The sequence below is a fragment of the Macadamia integrifolia genome, chromosome 2 (assembly GCF_013358625.1).
Source record: "Macadamia integrifolia cultivar HAES 741 chromosome 2, SCU_Mint_v3, whole genome shotgun sequence".
Lineage (NCBI taxonomy): Eukaryota > Viridiplantae > Streptophyta > Magnoliopsida > Proteales > Proteaceae > Macadamia > Macadamia integrifolia.
This window is the reverse complement of record NC_056558.1, coordinates 12,582,614-12,598,577: the sequence shown is the minus strand read 5'-3', so window position 1 is coordinate 12,598,577 and position 15,964 is coordinate 12,582,614. Positions and strand designations below refer to the sequence as shown.

Below are 15,964 nucleotides of genomic sequence, written 5' to 3'. Positions count from 1 at the left end.
TATCTCAGATGAGTAAAACATTAAGCGAGTTTCTCATTGCAACTGTCCGTGTTCAACTTAAGCTTACTACCAGGAGTAGAGGGGAGAGCTTCAAATGATACCAATACTGAAGCTATGAGCTCAAAAGTACTCCGACCAAGGGTGAGGTGATCGTACCCTAGACTGAAATCCTTGAAAAGGTGAGGTGATCGTAGCCTAGACTGAGCTCCTTTAGATAAGACTAAAGAGTTTAGAAACTTGTTCTTTTTTTTATCTGATAATAAAAAAGACAAAAGATAGGGAAAGCTTCTTGGAGTGGTGGTGGCTGCCAGTGGAGTTGAGCCTTGCCTGAGTCCAGGTTGAATTCGGTTGTTCGACTCTCCCCCAATAAAGGGGCGTCTCTTGTTCCGTCTGCATTATTCCCAAAACCAGACATATGCCTATGTTTGGTGTGTGAATAAGGTCTTCAGGGTCTGGCAGACTTGGTTCTCTTTGAACATCTCTTTTGGCCTCTTAATGGCCCTTCAAAATAAGCCCACTTATGCAAGCGATCGAATACAAGATCACACCCTCAACATTTGCCCCTGTGAAAATCCCACCCATGTTCTGCCCCTGTTGAGCCTATCTGCTGAGGTGCACTCTCAGACCATTGCTGTGCTCCATCCTCTAGTTCTAAATTTTCACTTCAAATTTGCTGAATTTGCTGGTTGGCAAATTTTGTTTGGACTGAAATTTACATGTGTACAAGTAAATTGGGGTTTACCTACAATCCAATCTCACAGTGGCAGATATGTGGGGGTGGACCATTCCAGAAAGTTATCCCTATTTAAAAAAAATAATAATCATAAAAAAAAGTAAAATAAGGTTGCAAATCCCTTGGCGCTTGCATCTAGACACAGAAAAGGTAAAATCATCTCCTTGCCCATGTGATATGAAAACTTTTCACCACCATTAAATTTTCAGGGTGTGTTCTCATTGGCCCATGCGCTGCCCAAGGCCCATGTAGCCTGATAATGATCCCCTTATTCTCTTAGTCATCACCCATGGGTTCCTGCCCTTTTCCAACAAGTTGTTTCTTCTCCGGTGGCTCCCTATCTTAGTTCCTCTTTCTTCTTCCTTCCCCTACGCCCCACTATATTGATCCAACACTGAATCAACTTTTTTGCAGAGGCACATAAAACTGATTCAAACCGATCGAAATTAGACCAAGCAACCTTTTGCCACCCCAAAACTACCCTATCAATACTGATAAAGTACTCACATTGGTCGGTCGTCACCCAAACCATCCCATTTCACCGTTCCATTTTATTTTTGCCTAAATCAAAAACATTGGAGAGAGGAGAGAACATACATAAAAGGAATCACCCAAGGCCAAAGCCTAAGAAAAGTTGCATACAAACTATTACTTACGCGAAGGTTGGCAGCCAAATGGTAGTAACAACACCATTAAAGAGATTTAAAGCTGAAGTCATTTAATTCAGATCACAATTCACACACTCCTAAGCTTCTTAAAGGAGAAGAGTTATACCAAAACTCTGCACCATCAAGAAGATAAGTTATGAGTTCCAAATATCAGCTATCAGTTCTTCAGGTATCTTGTTGGGTGAGTACTCAAAAGTCAAAACCTTGTTCTTCAACAAATTCAATCTGTTCCTCGGACGAGTACCCATTGCTCTAACTAATATCTTCATACCATTCATCGGGAGCCATATAACAAATCTGATCATTGTGAAAGTACTCATCGTCCAATACATAATATATCTGCTCGTCGATAAGATATCCACCGTGTAAACAAAATTTTGGAATTTCCGGGATATCGAAATCAGAACAGTAACCACGCCCCACCTTTAGCCCGGAGCATTTCTCATTGAGGAATTTATCATCAAGTTCCACATCAGAGCAGCCACTCACATCCAAGGATACAAGTTTTTGACAGCCGGAGAGAATCTCAAGAACCCCTTCAGTTGTGATGTTCATGAAAGCCATATCAAGGTGCTTGAGCTCGGGCATTGTGGTTGCAATGGCGTGGGCTTCATCGTCACGGCAGACCCAACCTGATGAGTACAGATTCCTTCTCAAGCCCAAAAGCAATCTACAGTTCCTACCAAATGCTTCCAGAGCACTGGCCCCGATGTTATCACAGTAGCTCAGGTCCAAGAAACTGATGGCACACATTCTCCCTGCAACTTCTTCCACTATTGAATCACTTATTCGGCTTCTAGGAATTTGCAAGGTCTGAAGGGAATCAGCACTTGCAAAACCAACACCAATGATCATTACAAATCCATGACTAACAAATAAGAATACAAAAATGACTAAAATCGGACTAATGGATTTAAACTAAACCTGTTCAAAATTGTGAAAAAGTAGGCATTTGGAGAGTTTCTGCTTACTGGTCTGCTATGAAGGAGAATATGGCATCGTTGGGTAGACGAACGACGCGGAGCTTCCGAGGGGAACCAACGATTCCGATCAGCATTTGAAGCATTCGATCTAGCAGCTCATCAGGCTGATAGCGGTAGCACCACTTCACAATGTCTATCTCTTGCCAACAGTAAGGCCCCATCACTGCTTTTCTCCATGATTTGCAAATCGTTGGAATTACAGTTAATTTCTCTTCAAGAGATAATTTGCTGAAGATTAAACCGAGTACATCTGGGATTAGCTGGTCCCAACACCGGATATCGCCTACCTCCATCTAATCTTTATCCAAACCTTGCAACAGACACAAAATAAATAGGATTATTGAAAAATGAAGAACAAAAACAGAGAAGGCACTGTGAGTCTGTGAACCCCCAACTTTTGCGTTTGCAAGGGGTAAAAATAAAATCTTTTTCTGTCTAATTAGGATCCAAGGACTTAAATATGGGAAGAGGGGAGAAGCAAATCATCCTGATCACGAAACTAGTAAAAAGAACAGATATGTTGAATATAAACAAGAACATTAACAGAGCAAGAAATTAAAACCCACAAAAATGAGTTTATGGCATCAAACTCAAAATGTTTTTCCAAAAGGAAAATGAAATGGGTCGACAGAAGACAAAGAAGAAGAGAGGAATCTGCAGAAAAGAAACAGAAAGAAAGATGGATTATGCATACCCGAGGAGAATATAAGTTCTCTCCGTTTTCTTGGATCTGCAAGGGCAAGGCTCACTGATTTGTCCGCCTGGGATGAAGGGGAGAGAAGTGGAAGGGGAGAGAAAAGCAGCTACACCTCCCAACCATGTGCAGTGTGAGAAAGCCAAAGTTTTCCTTCTCCAAGAAGAAAAGCCAAGAGGAAAGCAGAAGCAAACGCGCAGAAACAGGAGAAAGGGCCCGTTTGATGACGTTTCTGTCGTTTCTGTTTCAAGAAACGGCAGAAACATAAATTTCCGTTTCTAGAAACAGAAATGGAATTGAAGGTGTTTGATAAGTCATGTTTTTAGAAATCAATAGTAACCAATGAAAGAATGACCACAAGTCGTTTCTAGAAACGGCGAAACAAGCTTGTTTCGCCTAGGTCGTTTCTTGAATCATAAATAAGTAAAAATTTCTATTTCTATTTCTGAAAATAAGTGAAACGGAACAGTTTTATCAAACGCTTTTTAGTCTGTTTCTGCTGTTTCTGGAAACAGAAACGGCAAAAATGTGTTTTTAGAAAAGTTATCAAACGGGCCCTAAGTGAAGGGAGTCCTGCATTTCCGATACCAATTCGGATTGGCCTTTGGATTGGTTATGGCCGATACCGATCTGATATCAAACTGGATCGACTTGGATTTGACGTATCAGACAGATTTATTTCAGCTTTTTAATAAAATTCAAATTTTTATTACATTTTTACCCTTGGTCTTATCATTTATCGGAATTGGATAGCTCAACATCGTATTCGAGCAAAGCTGATACTGATTCGATCCAAGTTTTAAAATCATGGAAGGACACTTCCACATCGGAGAAAAAATTTAAAATGTAAAATTGTATTAGGGTAAATGAATACTCTCCGGTCACACGACCTGTGCCAAATAAGGGAGGGAGAATGAGAGGATGCGTATAGATATTAATGATATGAGTTTTTTATTTTTGGGTTTCAACTGAGTAGGGGCAACGAGGAGACACACATAGATATTAATTATGTGAACTTTTTATTTTTGGGTTTCAACTGGGTATGGGCATCATTTTGTGATTTTATGTAGATATAAGGACCGTATGACCAGAGAGTATTCAGTTCCCATACTATAAATAGTATAAGAATCCCACATCAATCCACCAACGTGGAAACGCGCTCGACCAATGCCAATATGATCCACGCAATTCTATACCGATCACATGTGCATTGAGCTCTGTCCCATGCGGGAGAGGATCTGATCATCTTTTTATGGATGGGAATCGGCATAATCTACCTACTAATGTCAACCAATACGTCTCCCGATACGGATCTGTCAATATGAATAAAAATAAAATTTTATATTAAATTGGTCCAATACAGGGATTCTTCCAAAATTTAGAAAACTAACAAATTTTTCTCGGAAACTTTCAGAGTGAGTGACTGGAGAATCATCCAAGGTGGAATTTGCTGCATAATAAAGTTAGAATTCATGGCAAGATTGGAGTTTTCCTCCAATGGAATGGAATGTTCGTCACCCTATTGTAGGGTTCACAAACCCCCTCTAAGATTTTAGTATATTCCCTAAACTAATACCCTTTCAATACCCCCATCACACAATGAATGGATTCCATTCCCTTGTAGATTTGTAATGCTGATCTTTTGAATACATCCAATTTCACTTTACTTCATTATTAGTGTTTTGGTTGATGATCTCCTCCATGCTGCTAAAACATCAAATATCTATCTCAAGTTGGTAGTGGTTAAAAATGCAGACGACTCTTTTGAGTATGGATTTGTAGAAACGCAACCTAAAATGATGCAGAAGATAATGGAAAAACAAAACAAACAATGCACACGGATTTTACGAGGTTCGGTAAGGTTGCCTACGTCCCCGGTGAGATGAGATCCTGCTTCACTATCAATGGAGAATAGGGTTACAGCGCTCGTCTTCACACCTCTCAGTATTACTTGTATTATAGAGAAAGAAACCCTCGCTACAAATATATAGTAAAAAAAAAAACCTTAATCCGAATTAAACTACAATTGCTCTCAAATAAAAAAAATTCGAGAGGGGGGCTGCGCCCCCTACACCCCCTGCTATGCAGGGGGGCCTCCTGCCCCCCTTGCAACCCCCACGACTCGCTAACCGGCTAACGGGACCGCCGTCCTGCCTATCTAGGTGTTGTACTAGTACTCCCTAGATTAAACTGCGACGGAATACAAAACATCATACACCAACAGGATTCTATTTTTCTAATAAGACTGAGATTTTTAGCCACCATATCCTCTATAACCCGAGGTGGTTGGAGACTGTAGAGGGACCAGCCAAAGAGAATGAAACCCCCTCTTCTCTCTCTCTCTCTCTCTCTCTCTCTCTCTCTCTCTCTCTTTCTCTCTCTCCTATTTTGTGTTTGGCCGTTCCCCCTCTAACCTGGAGAGATCTAAATCCCTTTGATTGGTATTTGATATCTCTTCTAAGTGTGTATGTCCAAATTAAGATTTTTATAATTTCACTGAACGAACCCTATTGTTTAAAAGGCTAACAATTTTTTTTTCAGCATCTTTTTTGTTGACAAAATAATTGACATGGTTATCGGTTCCATCGGGTTGGTGTGAAATGGAATAATTTTGATCCTATTCAATATGAGTGTGGATCAGGTTTTCTTATGAGAATCATTCTTGTATGGTCTAATTCGCACAGATGGAATCCACCACAGGATTTCTCCTTGGGTGAATTCCATATGTGTGGATCAGTCATGTATGAGAATGATTTTTGTGTGAGGACCTGATCTACTCACACATAATATTGGTTGAAAGTTAATGATGACACGAGAGTCTAACAACATAGTCACATCATCCTTCTACTGGTGAAGGAAAACTTAGTCCATAGAAGGAAGGAGGATACATGTTATTTCTTACACCAAGGTTTGCAGCCAAACAACACCACCAGTAAAGAGATTTACACTAAATTCTCATCATTCATTCAGATCACAAATCCTTCAGGGATATCATCAAAAGAACAATAGTAATAACGCCGCACCTTCATCCCAGACCATTTCTCATTGAGGACCTTATCATCGAGCTTCACATCCCAACAGCCTCTCACATCCAAGAATACGAGCTTCTGGCAACCAGAAAGTATGTCTAGGACCCCTTCAGTTGTGATGTTCGTATCAGCTATCTCAAGGTGCTTGAGCTCAGGCATTGTGCTTGCAATGGCGCGGGCTTCATCGTCCTGGCAAACCCCACTTAGCGAGGGTGAGTGCATATTCCTTTTCAAACTCGAAAGCAATCTACAATTACTACCAAATGCTTCCAGAGCAAGGGCCCCAATGTTATCACAGTAGCTTAAGTCTAAGAAAGTGATGGCACACATTTTCCCTGCAACCTTCTCCACTATTGAATCACTTATTTTGCTTCCTGGCATCTGCAAGGTCTCAAGGGAACTAGCACTGCAAAACCAACAACAATGACAAAATTCAAATCACCAAATCCATGACTTCACTGCTTGAATTTTTTATTTGAGGGCAATTGTGTACTTTTTGGATTAGGGTTTTTCGCTCTATGTTTGTAGTTAGTGTTTCTTTTTCTGTAATACAAGCAATACTGAGAGGCATGGTTTTAAGTATCTCCGATACCGATACGATACCCTCCGATACGTATCTTAAATTTAGTCGGTCGATACGATACACACCGATACGATACATTGAATTTTTAAATCATTTCGTATCAATATATATCCTACAATACATACCGATATACATCAATACACCACTAATACATACCGATATGCTTCAATACACCACTAATACACATCGATACGATACGACATGTCTCTATACGACTCTATGAAAAATATAAAATTGAGGTAAAATGTACGTTTCGGTATGTATTGGTACGTATCGGTGAGTATCGGTATGTATCGATCAGTACGTATTGGTATATATCAGCATGTATCGGTGAGTATCGATATATATATCGGTACGTATCGGTGAGTATCGATACGTATTGGCGCTACGGTCATATAATGGCCAATATGGGTAATTTTTCAGAAAAAAACGATTTTTTGAAGGGTTTTTGTTCCAAAGTTGCTGTCAGCCATATTTCTCTCTAACTAAAGTGGAAATCAAGGTTGGGAACAAGGATTTTACATTTATGGGACAACTACAGACCTTGAATTCTTAGTACGGTACCCTCAATTTAGTGTTTATGCATAATACATGTTATCAATAGCTTTTTTTAACAAATTCTTTATGCAAAAGTGTTTAAAAAAATGTTTCCTATCCATTTATGTGTGTATCTTTAGCGTATCTTAATGTATCTCCGATACGATACGATACCCTCCGATACGTATCTTAATTTTGACCGACCGATACAGCGACCGATACCGATACTTTAATCCTTGCTGAGAGGTGTGAGAGACAGGCGTCGTAACTCTATTCTCCATTCATGGTGAAGCAGGATCTCATCTCACCGGGGACATAGGCAATCTTGTCGAACCTCGTAAATCTGTGTGCATTGCTTGTTCTTGTTTTTCCATTATCTTCTGCATCGTTTTAGGGTTGCGTTTCTACAGTGTGCTACATCCTCAAGCAAAGAAGAAGATGTTTAATTATGTAGAAAAGATATTACACCCAAGCACCGACGAGAAAATTTGCTCTTAAACCCTAGCTTGAAAAATCCCCCAATGATAATTGCTTGTTCAACCAGACAATAGAACATTATATACTCTTCTAAGTCGTGGGTCGATCCATCGGGTTGAACCGTACAGGGTTGGGCCGCTCTGCTTCCCTCACAAATCTTAGAAAAAAATCTCATTCGAGTCACCACCAAAATATGTTGGAGTAGGTCAAGAATTCGAGACAAACTTAATACTTACAAATAAGAATGTGAAAAAAAAAAAAATTGGAGTATTGGGTTCAAAATAAACTTGTTAAGAATTGTGAAAAAGTAGGCATTGGGAGAGTTTTTGCTTACTGATTTGCAATAAAGGAAAATATGGCATCGTTGGGTATATCAGAGACACAGAGCTTTCGAGGAGCACCAGAGCATCTGATGATAAGCATTCGAAGCATTTGATCCAACTGGAAAATCCATTCTTCAAAGTTGATCCCTTTCCATGCCAGTTGCTTGGGCCGGTAGTGGCTCCATGCCAAAATATCGATCACTTGCCAACAGTAAAGCCCCAACACTACTTTTCTCCATGATTTGCAAATCCTTGGAATCACTGTTAATTTCTCCTCAAAAGATATTTTGCTGAAGATTAACCAGAGCACATCTGGGAATAGCTCATTCCAACAACGGATCTCACTTCCCTCCATTTAATATTTCTATAAAAATATGAAAGAAGAAATAGTTATGCAACTAAAAGGGTCATTAATGCACCACACATGCCAATATTTTTGTGTTGAGTTACCTTCTTAGATAGACCATGAGAAACTAAAAGTAGAAAGTAACCTCTGGAATCTTATACCACTAGTACTGGACGGAATCATCAAATTAGTTTATTGGCAAATGAACTAACATCAATCTTATTCCAACTTAATGAGATTGAGCACATGAAAATGTGAAATAAAAGAAGTACAACACCTTTTGAGACACCCAAAGAGGCATCGGACAACAAGGAGGACCTTGGGGTGCACACCCATATGTTTGGATGTGTGTTTGGCTCATCCCCACTGTCGAACGCCTCCTTGGGCATCCTAGTAATTGGAGAAGAGTCAAATTTGAAAAGTCACAGCTAAATGAGATTTGCTCTAAAGTCATAAATTAGGAATGGATTATTTGGTTAGACTTTAAAATATATATATTTTTTTTAAGTGAAGACTTTAAAAGGTTATTTTTATGTAGTGAAGACTTCAAAAGGCTGTCAGTTAGGACTTTGGCAACCATGACTTTAGTTTAAGCTTTATATACATCACTTTAATAAATATAAATAGTGATTGATGCGAAACTTATACATCACTTTAATAAATATAAATAGTGATTGATGCGAAACATTAGATTATGACTTCTTGGTTTCTTTATAAAAAAGCAAGAAAGACCACTTGGGTTTCATATAGGAGCATAGTTCGAAATTTCATTATTTCGGTGGCTTTTTTTTGGGTTGAAACGAAATAAGGTACGAAATGGTATGTGTATCGAATTTTGGTATCGTTTCGGTATTTCATCGAAACAATACATTCCAAGGCTTATAAATACACAATTTTGTTGAGATAGAGTCGAAATTTCAGTATCATTTTGGTATCTTGTCAAAATTTTGACTCTGTTTCATCTATCTCGGTGGTTTTGATTCCATTTGCATGTTTTGAAGGAAAAATACTTTAACAAGCATCTAATTAGCCACATCATCACAAATTTTTACTTCTATTAGACTTTTAGAAGAAGATCTACACATTCAAAGCTTAGGAAAAATAAAGTTCTTTCTTTAAAACTTTTTTTTTTTTTTGAAATAGTACATAAATACATGTTGGTAAAATTTCCAGAACAGTTCGAGGGTTGTTGCCAAATAAAGTTGCAACTGTAAAACAATATCATGTTCTAATATTTTTACATTTTTAAGTTCTCAGGTCAAAATATGGTTATTTGACCACCGAAACAATCAATCGAGAAAAAATAAATAAATAAAACCATCTCGTAGAAATTTCGATATTTCGGTGTTTCTGAACCCATTGAAACACTGAAAAGAAACAAAATTTTGAACCTTGTTTAAAAGTAGTGGATGTATTAAGAAAGGTTTCCATGCAATAACCAAATGGAAACTAGGGTGCCCGCTTTGTCCAAAATTTTAATATCCCAAAATGGGAAATGCTGACTAATCAATACTAGAAATAGAGTATGGGGAAGACCCATCATCATATATCATAAAAAATCAAATTATTAAAGAAAATGAAGAAAGAACTATCATTTACATTTACGAAGAACAAGAAGGTGATCCATCTAAATCAAATAAAGATCTTACTAAAAGGATTTAATAAGCACGAAGAGATTACAAGAGAGATCTCACAAAACACCCAAAAATTGGAAAAATAATCCTCTGTTTTTCTCATCCCTGTTTTTCCTTGTTTTGCTACCTGCAGAACGCGACACGTGGATAACTTTAAGACCAACGCACCGGATGTAATAATCCTCACCCAATCTTGACCGTTGGTCTCCTTATTGTCCACGTGTCACGTTCTGCAGGTAGCAAAACAAGGGAAAACATGGATGGGAAAAACAGAGGATTTTGATCCCAAAAATTGCATCTATAACTCTCACCTAAAAACCATAATGCGAAAATCTTCAAATCACTATTGTCTCTCTTGCTTACACAACAAGACAATAAAATATATGAATACTTCTTCAAGTCGGGTCGATCCATTCGGTCGTATCTAAGATGGATCATATTGTACCACCAAGGGTGATCTCGCACCCCTGTACGAGATCAATGATGGGCTCTAGGTTCGGCCCAAGTCCTCTGTTACCATCACAGATCTCAGAAAAATTAACATTCGGATTGCCATCAAAATATGTCAAAGCAAGTCAATCTTCGAAATGAGTATAAGAATTCAAGACACACGTAACAAACATGATAGATCAAGAAATAGGAATTGAAGAATAGGAACTACACATTCAATAAGGCTTTGAGCTTTCAAGGAGAAAAGTAAAATATTTTCCACTCAATAACAACAATCCGCAGACTCATATAAGAGAAGTAAGAGAAGAGGGGTGGGGTGGGGTGGGGTGGGGTGGTGGGGCGGGGAGGTAATCATCCAGAACAATAAGATGAAACAAAAATGGTCTCATTTCTATAACAATCACAATCAACAAACCAGGCAAAACCACAGAGCCAGAAATCCAGATAAGAATAAAAGCTAAACATCAAGACATCTAAAATAAAAATAAAAAAAAAAGAATATTAACAAGAGCAAGGAATTAAAACCCACAAAAATGATTTCATGGCATTAAGGAAGCAGAAAGAAAGATGGATTATGCATACCCGAGCAGAATAGTCTCTCAGTTTTCTTGGATCTTCAAGAGCAAAGCCTAACCTGAGATGAAGAAGAAAGAGAAAGAGGAAAAGAGAGGCAGCAGCGGGAGAGAAGCAACTACACTTCCCAACTGTGTGCATTGTGATCTACAACAAAGAGTATAGCTAGCAATGGACCCAAAGTCAAACTCGAGGCAATATAATAAGATGCTACTATTCCCAAATAGACTTTTGCTTTTATGATCATCTCAAATGTGGATGTGGCTTTTGCGGATTCAACTCACAAATATAAGAGATCCTTCACTTTTTAATTTTTTATTTTAATAACGACGGTTATCTAGGACTTCAACTTGACTAATCCTATGGGTCTATACTAACCCCACAACTGCATGGATCTGATCATACTAAGATTGAAGGAGAACCATTTAGCTTTCATCGAAAACAGTGAAGAGCACTAAACACCCCATGTAAGTTTTTTTTTTTATAAAATTGACGAATGAAGTGATTGTACAAGTACTTAAATAAACTTCTTATTTTCTTTCTCTCGTACTTTATGGATATGTCTAAAGGTTTTTCTCGATTTGATTACATAATATGGTAAAAATTCCACAATATTGTTTATGGTTTTTAAATCCAATGTTTACAAATAAGAATGAAAATGGTCAAACACGGGCTGCGGCTATAATTTCCAACATTTTATTTTATTATATTATTATTTCCAATTTGATTAGATGAAGGTGAGTGGAGAAAGAAAGGGTGAAGAGAGGATGTATCTCTTTAAGATAGAAGCATAATCACATTCTCTTTGAGTAGGAATGGAAGTATTTTGATTTTTTTGGTATTTCTTATGTCGGCTTTATGGTCAAAGACGGGCTGCGGCTATAATTTCCAACATTTTATTTTATTATATTATTATTTCCAATTTGACTAGATGAAGGAGAGTGGAGAAAGAAAGGGAGAAGAGAGGATGTATCTCTTGTGGATAGAAGCATAATCACATTCTCTTTGAGTAGAAATGGAAGTATTTTGATTTTTTTGGTATTTCTTATGTCAGCTTTTAATTAATGATTATAGTGGAACCTATTAATGTGTAGGAAAAGGTTCGATTCCACAATCTCCTCTCTTGGAGGCCAGCTCTTCAAGCCAAAAATACCACCACTAGGTTATCCTAGTGTTCATAAATTTTTATATTTTGTAGCATGTACACATAAGACCAAGAGTACTACTTTCCAAACCAAGTGGCAATCATTTGATTGTGGCTTTCATATAAATTCATCGATCTCTCTGAAGGAAGTGCGTCCATCACGATACTCTAATATGAGTCTAGGTGAACTTGCTTACCTTAGATGGCTGAATCAAAGATGATTAATTAAAGAAGAAAATAAATATATGAAGAATAAATGAAATGGAAAAAGAACCTTGCTCGTCTAGTCACTCTAGTGTTGTCTATGCCCAAACACAAACAGATGTGAAAGGACCATGTTACTCCCCACCCTGTATGTTGAAGATGCTCCTATGTGCCCTCCCATTGACCCTTCGTGCTGGAGTTGTCTACTCGAGACTGATAGGGTTCTTGCTCCTTAAATAAAAAAAAGGGTTAAAAACACTACCTCCTAATGTATCCTATGCTCACACACACGGGAAAGTGGAGCCAAGGTATGGATTGACCAAAATCGTCCACTCCACCAACAAGGTTCTGCAAGCTGTGGCCTTCTTCTCCTTTTCGGTTATGAACTCCACTGGACCTTCATGCTTGAGAGTTGCAGGCTTATGTCCTTGCTTCCCTGCACATTTTCAAGTCTATGTTTTGAGTGGTTGTTTTCTGTATTGGGTCCTCTTTATCTTCTTCTGTTCTTAATTCGATTCCAGCTTGAGTGGTTAATTTTTTGTATTGGGTCCCCTATCTTCTTCGTCCTTAATTCAATTTCAGTTCAAGTGAAAATTGATTTTTTTCTTGGTGGTGGCTAGCGACTGAAACTGACAAAAAGTAAATCAAACATATTGAGTAGAACATACATCATAAAAGGAATCCCCAAAGGCCAAAGCCTAAGAAAAGTTGCATAAAACCATCACTTACTAGCCAAGGTTGGCAGGCAAACAATAGTAAATAACAACACCAGTTAAAAGATGAGTTCACACACTCTGGTAACTGCTGAAAGCTTCAAACTCAAATGAGTCAAAGGATCATGCACCATCATCAGCACCCAACTCCATTAAACATTCAGCCATCAGCTCCTCAAGCTCCTCTTGGTAGTCGTCCCAATACTCTTTGAAATTGAAACTGTCCCAATCAATATCCTCCGGGACATCATCAAAAGTACGCCGCACCTTCAACCCTGAGTATTTCTCATTGAGGAACTTACCATCAAGTCTCTCACGCCAACAGCCTCTCACATCCAAGTATCCAAGCTTCTGGCAGCCAGAGAGAATGTCGAGGACTCCTTCGGTTGTGAGGTCCATGTTGCCTATTTCAAGGTGCTTGAGCTCGGGCATTGTAGTTGCAATGGCATGGGCTTCATCGTTGTTGACGATCCAAGTTGATGAGTGCATATTCCTTCTCAAGCTCGAAAGCAATCTACAGTTACTACCAAATGCTTTAAGAGCTCGGGCTCCAATGTTTTCACAGTAGCTCAGGTCCAAGAAAGTGATGGCTGACATTCTCCCTGCAACCTCTTCCACTATTGAATCACTTATTTTGCTTCCTGGAATCTGCAAGGTCTGAAGGGAACCAGCACTTGCAAAAACCAACAGCAATGATAAAACTCAGATCAACAAATCCATGAGAAATGAGTTAAAACTGAACCTGTTAAAGAGTCATGAAAAAGTAGTCATTAGGAGAGTTTTTCTACTCACTGGTCTGCGATTAAGGAGAATATGGCATCGTTGGATAGACCAACGACACAGAGCTTCCGAGGAGAACCAGAGATTCCAATCAGCATTTGAAGCATTTGATCCAGTAGCTCAGGCTGGCGGCCATAGCACCACTCCTCAATGTCGATCTCTTGCCAACAGAGAGGCCCCATCACTGCTTTTCTCCATGATTTGCAAATCCTTGGAATCACAGTTAGTTTCTCCTCCAGAGATAAGTTGTTGAAGATTAACGCAAGTGCATCTGGGATTAATTGGTCCCAACAATGGATATCGCCTCCCTCCATTTAACCTTTGTTCAAACCTTGCAACAGAAGCATTATAGGAATTAAAAAGAAAAAAACCCAACATGAAGGAAGCAAAAATTGTATAAATTGTATCCTTTGTTAAGAAATTTAATATCCAATAACGTGCAATACTGACTATTCAATACCAGAAACAAGTTATGAGGAAGATCCACCATCTTATGGTTTGAAACCATATTATTAAATAAAATGAAGAAAATCGACCATTTACAGAAGAACTAGAAGGTGATCCCCAAGTAAATTAAGAAAGAACCTTCTAAAAGAACTACATCTTACCCAGAAAAATAAAATAGAATTACAGAAGCACGAAAAGACCCAGAATAACCATATTTACCGAACCCCAATCAAAGGCCCAAAAGACATGCTAGATCAAGAAAGAGGCAGAACAGAAACAGAGAAGGCACTGCAAGATCCCCCTACATTCCATTCAATGGTTTATGCAAGAGAAAGGATGCCGCTTTTGAGCTTGGAAAAAGTAAAATCTTTTCATCTCAATAACAATAACCCACTGACCCAGATAAGAGAAGAGGGGAGAAGCGAATCATCCTAAACGTCAAACTAGAAAAGAAAAAAAAAAGTTGCATATTTCTAACAATCAGAATCTACAAACCAGGCAAAAGAACAGAGCAAGAAATCCACAAAACAATAAAAGCTAAACACTAAGACATCTAGTCTAGAATATAAACAAGAATTTCAACAGAGCAGGAAATTAAGACCCACAAAAATAAGTTTATGGCATTGTACTCAACATGTTTTCAAGATGAAAAATGAAATGGGCTAACATAATGCAAAGAACAAGGGAGGAATCTGTAGGAAAGATACAGTAAGAAAAATGGATCATGCATACCCGAGGAGAATATAGTTTCTCTGTTTTTTTTTGGAACTGCAAGGGCAAAGAAACTCACAGGTTTATCCACTTGAGATGAAGGGGAGAGAAAAACAGCTAGGCCTCCTAACTGTGTGCAATGTGATCAACAACAACAACAATAATTAAAAGAAGGCGAAAGTTTTCCTTCACCCTGAAGAAAAGCCAAGTGGAAAGTAAAAGAAAATTGCCAAGAGGAAAGCAAAAGGCAACATACACACAGAAGAAGAGACAAGGAAAAATCAGAAAAGGGATATGACAGATGGAAAGCTTTAGCTGGGCCCATGGAAAAGAGTCTGTTAAAAATGATGGAATAAATATACAAGAAAGAAAGGAACCATATCACAGTGATCACACAGAGAAAATTGAAATTTTAAATTGTAAATGGACAGTAGTCAAGACCGAATCGGACTCCGGTGTTTTGAACTCAAAAATTTAACTCAGTTTGATGCTGTAAGCTTCATTGGCTGTTCTCTTTGAGATTGGGGGAACATGTATTCTCAAAACCATCATGAACATAAGATCATGGTCACCAAGGTGTTCAATTTGGGTGTTCATGTTTTAACACAGTTACTCATTATGGAGTATTGCAAAGTCCAGTATCCCAAACATTGCCAAATTTAGACACTTCCCCCCAGTTTTATATTTCATTGAAATTTGCTATGATTAGAAAGCTGAAAGGGGATATCTAAAGAGGATAAAACATACCCAGGCTTTCCCAAAATGGTGAGGCTTGGATGAGGAGGAACATAAATACATATCAGGCACCACTGGCACCTACTGAATGATCATGGTTGGTCAGTACACCTCCCCCTCCCCACCCCCCCCCCCCTTTTTTTTTTTTTTTTTTTTTTTTTTGAGTAGAGAGTATCTGCTGGAAAATTAGTCTGGACTGG

The 15,964-nt window shown here is 38.4% G+C and overlaps 3 protein-coding genes across 5 annotated transcripts; all 3 read right to left on the bottom strand.

The window, feature by feature from the left end:
- Positions 1-1,252: 1,252 nt before the first annotated feature.
- LOC122059487 (F-box protein FBW2-like) lies at positions 1,253-3,284 on the bottom strand. The gene is made up of 3 exons (XM_042622277.1): positions 3,079-3,284; positions 2,373-2,694; positions 1,253-2,230 (listed from the first exon to the last, which is right to left on the bottom strand). Exons 2-3 carry the CDS (start codon positions 2,675-2,677, stop codon positions 1,654-1,656), a joined length of 882 nt encoding a protein of 293 aa, XP_042478211.1. The 5' UTR covers positions 2,678-2,694; positions 3,079-3,284; the 3' UTR covers positions 1,253-1,653.
- A 2,614-nt stretch (positions 3,285-5,898) lies between these two features.
- On the bottom strand, positions 5,899-11,175 carry LOC122059495 (F-box protein FBW2-like). Its single transcript, XM_042622291.1, has 3 exons — positions 11,040-11,175; positions 8,039-8,391; positions 5,899-6,513 (listed from the first exon to the last, which is right to left on the bottom strand). Exons 2-3 carry the CDS (start codon positions 8,380-8,382, stop codon positions 6,045-6,047), a joined length of 813 nt encoding a protein of 270 aa, XP_042478225.1. The 5' UTR covers positions 8,383-8,391; positions 11,040-11,175; the 3' UTR covers positions 5,899-6,044.
- A 1,006-nt stretch (positions 11,176-12,181) lies between these two features.
- LOC122067527 (F-box protein FBW2-like) lies at positions 12,182-15,232 on the bottom strand. Of its 3 annotated transcripts, XR_006136762.1 has the most exons (4): positions 15,051-15,193; positions 13,884-14,202; positions 13,108-13,764; positions 12,182-13,007 (listed from the first exon to the last, which is right to left on the bottom strand). XR_006136762.1 is itself a non-coding variant. In XM_042631381.1 (3 exons), exons 2-3 carry the CDS (start codon positions 14,183-14,185, stop codon positions 13,215-13,217), a joined length of 852 nt encoding a protein of 283 aa, XP_042487315.1. In that variant the 5' UTR covers positions 14,186-14,202; positions 15,109-15,232; the 3' UTR covers positions 13,009-13,214. The 3 variants fall into 3 exon arrangements, 2 of the variants coding, with proteins under 2 accessions (XP_042487315.1, XP_042487310.1); XM_042631381.1 differs by lacking the exon at positions 12,182-13,007 and having other exon boundaries at positions 13,009-13,764; positions 15,109-15,232; XM_042631376.1 differs by lacking the exon at positions 12,182-13,007 and having other exon boundaries at positions 13,009-13,764.
- Positions 15,233-15,964: the final 732 nt, after the last annotated feature.

What these genes read in the sequence shown, in the direction of transcription:
- LOC122059487 (XM_042622277.1), bottom strand. Translation starts at nt 2,677, where the DNA reads ATGGAGGTAGGCGATATCCGGTGTTGGGACCAGCTAATCCCAGATGTA. An exon ending in TTCTCCTTCATAGCAGACCA is followed by an intron (nt 2,231 to 2,372) that starts GTAAGCAGAAAC and finishes TGGTTTTGCAAG; the next exon opens with TGCTGATTCCCTTCAGACCT.
- LOC122059495 (XM_042622291.1), bottom strand. Translation starts at nt 8,382, where the DNA reads ATGGAGGGAAGTGAGATCCGTTGTTGGAATGAGCTATTCCCAGATGTG. An exon ending in TTTTCCTTTATTGCAAATCA is followed by an intron (nt 6,514 to 8,038) that starts GTAAGCAAAAAC and finishes TTGGTTTTGCAG; the next exon opens with TGCTAGTTCCCTTGAGACCT.
- LOC122067527 (XM_042631381.1), bottom strand. Translation starts at nt 14,185, where the DNA reads ATGGAGGGAGGCGATATCCATTGTTGGGACCAATTAATCCCAGATGCA. An exon ending in TTCTCCTTAATCGCAGACCA is followed by an intron (nt 13,765 to 13,883) that starts GTGAGTAGAAAA and finishes GGTTTTTGCAAG; the next exon opens with TGCTGGTTCCCTTCAGACCT.